The following is a 4074-nucleotide window of genomic DNA, read 5'->3' as shown; positions in this document are numbered from 1 at the left end:
ATTTCACTTACGTAGTCGTTTACGTGCTAGAAAAATAATAAGCCTAAATTAACTTAGGAACTTAATCTGCAAAATATTGAATTTAATTTGAAAAACCTTTCCAAACATTGTATTTTAAAGATATTTTTATTACTTACCCTTACCTTAATATGGAGAACTGATCGCCAACCTAAGCTAGTCGGAGAGGCACCTCAAGAAGAAGAAGAAGATAACTTACCCAATCACCAAAATGATTTAACTGCAATGAATATGATCTCTTCCCAGACAAATAATCCCTGTTATGTTTCGCAACGAGTTGTAGGTTTTGTAGCCATGTCGTCTTAGCTATTGCCTCGTGGTGATGAGATTCATAAGATTTGTTATATACTGTCTACAATTAAAAAATAAATAAGTACTATTTTACATCATCACACACATTATATTGTAAGCTGTCACCGCGACTCCGTCTACACGGTATTAAAAATTAGTCTATGTGTTCTTACAGAAGCGTCGGTGGCTCTGGGGTCAAGCACTTGACTTGCAAACTGCAGGTCCTGGGTTAAAATCCCGCCATTAACCAATGTGTTTTTTTGATTTCTAATTTACATATGTACGTCTAATTTCTAATGTACAATCCGACGTTCTTACGGTGAAGGAAAACATCGTGATGCTGCACATATCTGAGAAGAAATTTAAAGATATGTGTGAGGTCAACCCGCACTTGGCCACCGTGGTTGACTATGGCCTAATCACCCTTAACTAAGTGTAGGCTCCAAGTCCCTCAGTGGGGACGTATAGTGAGCTGATGTGTGTGTTCTTCCAGACTATGTTCTACATCTACATCAAATTTCAGCGAGATACATGCAGCCGTTCTTGAGATACCTTCTAACAAACATCCATCCATCTAAACCAGTCTTTCCCAAAGTGGGCGATAACGCCCCCTTGTGGGCGCTGCAGGTCTCAAGTTGCGGGTTATAGTAAAAGTATCGTTTAGAATTCTCCGTTAATATACATATATAGGTCACAATAATTAATTCATTTAATTTGAAGTTATAGTGATTTTTAAATATGTGAAAATATGGGGGCGCTAAAAAAATATTTATTCTCAAAGTGGGCAGTAGACAAAAGAAGTTTGGGAACCAATGATCTAAACATTCGCATTCATAATATTAGTAAGATTTTAAACATTGCTATTATAAAAACGAAAGTCACTCATAACAGCTTATCATATTAGTATAAAGTTTAGAAAACGGATAAATTAAACTGGAATAACGTATACATTAAGTTTTATTTTAGTTCCATGTGTCTCAGGTAAGGTGATAAATAAAATCTTACTTTATACTCCTTCCAGTGTTCATCAGGAACATCTTCATGTATCAACAAACTGCTAAAATGTTTTTCTAAATCATTTAAACCACATTGACTAATATTATAATTATGTAATATATCTCCAAATCTTTCATTTTTAACTATAAAATTCACGGTAGTATCAACAAAATTGTCAATTTCTTGATTTTTGAAACATCTACGTTCTCTCGTATGATTTAATATTGATTTTATTTTATCTGTTACTTCTTTTAATTGTATATAACATGTTACTAAAGTAATTTGAATAAGAATTTTTATTAATTTCATGTTGTAGGTTGTTCACTTTGAAAGTTGAAATTATAGTAGTTGTTTGTTGAGACGTAAGCATATTATGTTATTGGAATGTAATTTGATATCTTTTGTCGAGTAAGCAAATGTATTGTGTTAAAGATAGGTTTCCATTGTCGTAATATGTGTCCGGGCGTCGGTGGCTCAGTGGTCAAGCACTGGATTTGCAATCTGCAGGTCCTGGGTTCGAATCCCGCCTTGTACCAATGTGTTTTTGATTTCCGATTTAACATATATACATTTATCCGACGTCCTTACGGTGAAGGAAAACATCGTGATGCAACCTGCACATATCTGAGAAGAAATGCAAAGATATGTGTGAAGTCAACTAACCCTCACTTGGCTAGCGTGGTTGACTATGGCCTAATCACCCTTAACTTAGGGTAGGCTCCGAGCCGCCCCTCGGTGGGGACGTATAGTGAGCTGATGATGATGAATATGTGTCCAATAAATATTGTCTCAGTTTTATAAGAGACTAGCTGTGCCCGGGACTTCGTCCGCTTTAAATACTATTTTTGATTTGTAATTGGATATTGCAAAATTATTTTATTTTTTCTAAAATAAAAGTAGCCAAAGTTACTCCTTATTATATAAGATACCTGCCAATAAAAGTTCCGTCAAAATCGGTCCAGCCATTTCAGAGATTAGCCGGAACAAACATACAGACAAAAATTATAAAAAATGTTATTTTTGTGAATGTACCGTATTGATTACATGTAATAAAAAACGATGATTTCAATATTACAAATAGACATTCCAATTTTATTTATATGTATCTTTATATATATAATTCTTCTGTGAGTGTGTATGTCACTGAACTTCTCTCAAACGACTGGACCGATTTCGATGAAATTTTTTGTGTGTGTTCAAGGGGATCTGGGAATGGTTTAGATTCACAATTTTCATCAAAAATTAACTTCATATTAATTAAAGACGTGTAGACAGGACAACGTCTATCGGGTCCGCTAGTCTTTATATATATAATTCTTCTGTGACTGTGTATGTCACTGAACTTCTCTCAAACGACTGTACCGATTTTGATGAAATTTTTTGTGTGTGTTCAAGGGGATCTGGGAATGTTTTAGATTCACAATTTTCATCAAAAATCAACTTCATATTAATTAATTCAAATTAAAGACGTGTAGACAGGACAACGTCTATCGGGTCCGCTAGTCTTTATATATATAATTCTTCTGTGAGTGTGTATGTCACTGAACTTCTCTCAAACGACTGTACCGATTTTGATGAAATTTTTTGTGTGTGTTCAAGGGGATCTGGGAATGGTTTAGATTCACAATTTTCATCAAATATTAACTTCATATTAATTTATTCAAATTAAAGACGTGTAGACAGGACAACGTCTGTCGGATCCGCTAGTATAGATAGTAAAAGAGTTGTTTTTTAAAGTGAAACTCTAATAGTTCTGTACAGAATTGTATTTGTTTTTACAGTTTTTTTATTATTTTTTTATTTGGTTAAAGGTTCTAATATGTTCGTGTAGCATTCGTTGAGTTATATTTGGCTCGTTCACGTACCGACACGTTCTACCGGTCCAAAGGTCTGACATCGACTGACGCACTCTCCGGCATGTACAGTCAGCGTCATATAGATCGTAACAGACAAGATATGTAAATATATAGGTACACCACAAGTAATCAATTATATCGGTACAACAAAAGTCCTCAAATTAATAGATACATTCACCCTGCTCAAATACATCGGTACATACACAGCGTCAAATATATGAGTACATGCAAGGTGCCCATAAATATCGTAGCAGCCACAGCGTCATAAGTAACGAAGCAGTCAAGGTGTGCAAAAAGATCGTAACATTTGACAAAGTTGAACTCTATTTCTATATTCTTGTAGTACAATTTGGAATAAACTACTTCTGTCAATTCATATGACACTTTGCATCAAACCACTGAAGTAAGGGATACATTATTTAGGATGAAACACTGAACTGTAACTTTCGATTCGATTAAGTTAAAAACGTATACATTTTCACGCCTGTTACATATAGGGGTAGGCAGAGACTATGAACTTTTATTTGGCTTATCCAAACAAATCTTCGCAATAAGTTCTTCTTATTCTTCTTCTAGACTCTTCGACTCTTCGACTCTTCGTCTCTTCGACTCTTCGACTCTTCGACTCTTAGACTCTTAGACCGTTAGACTCTTAGACTCTTAGACCGTTAGACTCTAAGACCGTTAGACTCTTAGACCGTTAGACTCTTAGACCGTTAGACTCTTAGACCGTTAGACTCTTAGACCGTTAGACTCTTAGACCGTTAGACTCTTAGACCGTTAGACTCTTAGACTCTTTGACTCTTCGTCTCTTCGACTCTTCGACCGTTAGACTCTTAGACTCTTAAACTCTTAGACCGTTAGACTCTTAGACTCTTAGACCGTTAGACTCTTAGACCGTTAGACTCTTAGA

At 35.2% G+C, this 4074-nt stretch overlaps 1 protein-coding gene across 1 annotated transcript; it reads right to left on the bottom strand.

Annotated features, from left to right (window-relative positions):
* Nucleotides 1-217: 217 nt before the first annotated feature.
* LOC106128202 (cathepsin K-like) lies at nucleotides 218-1614 on the bottom strand (the record flags this gene model as incomplete). The annotated part of the gene is made up of 3 exons (XM_013326494.1): nucleotides 1474-1614; nucleotides 1315-1434; nucleotides 218-370 (listed from the first exon to the last, which is right to left on the bottom strand). Coding segments are annotated over exons 1-3 (414 nt in total), but the record flags the coding sequence as incomplete, so codon positions are not given.
* Between the last annotated feature and the right edge of the window lie 2460 nt (nucleotides 1615-4074).

The sequence above is a fragment of the Papilio xuthus genome, unplaced genomic scaffold (assembly GCF_000836235.2).
Source record: "Papilio xuthus unplaced genomic scaffold, Pxut_1.1 DF828786.1, whole genome shotgun sequence".
Classification (NCBI taxonomy): domain Eukaryota; kingdom Metazoa; phylum Arthropoda; class Insecta; order Lepidoptera; family Papilionidae; genus Papilio; species Papilio xuthus.
The sequence above is the reverse complement of the archived record's forward strand: the minus strand, read 5'-3'. Positions and strand labels throughout refer to the sequence as shown.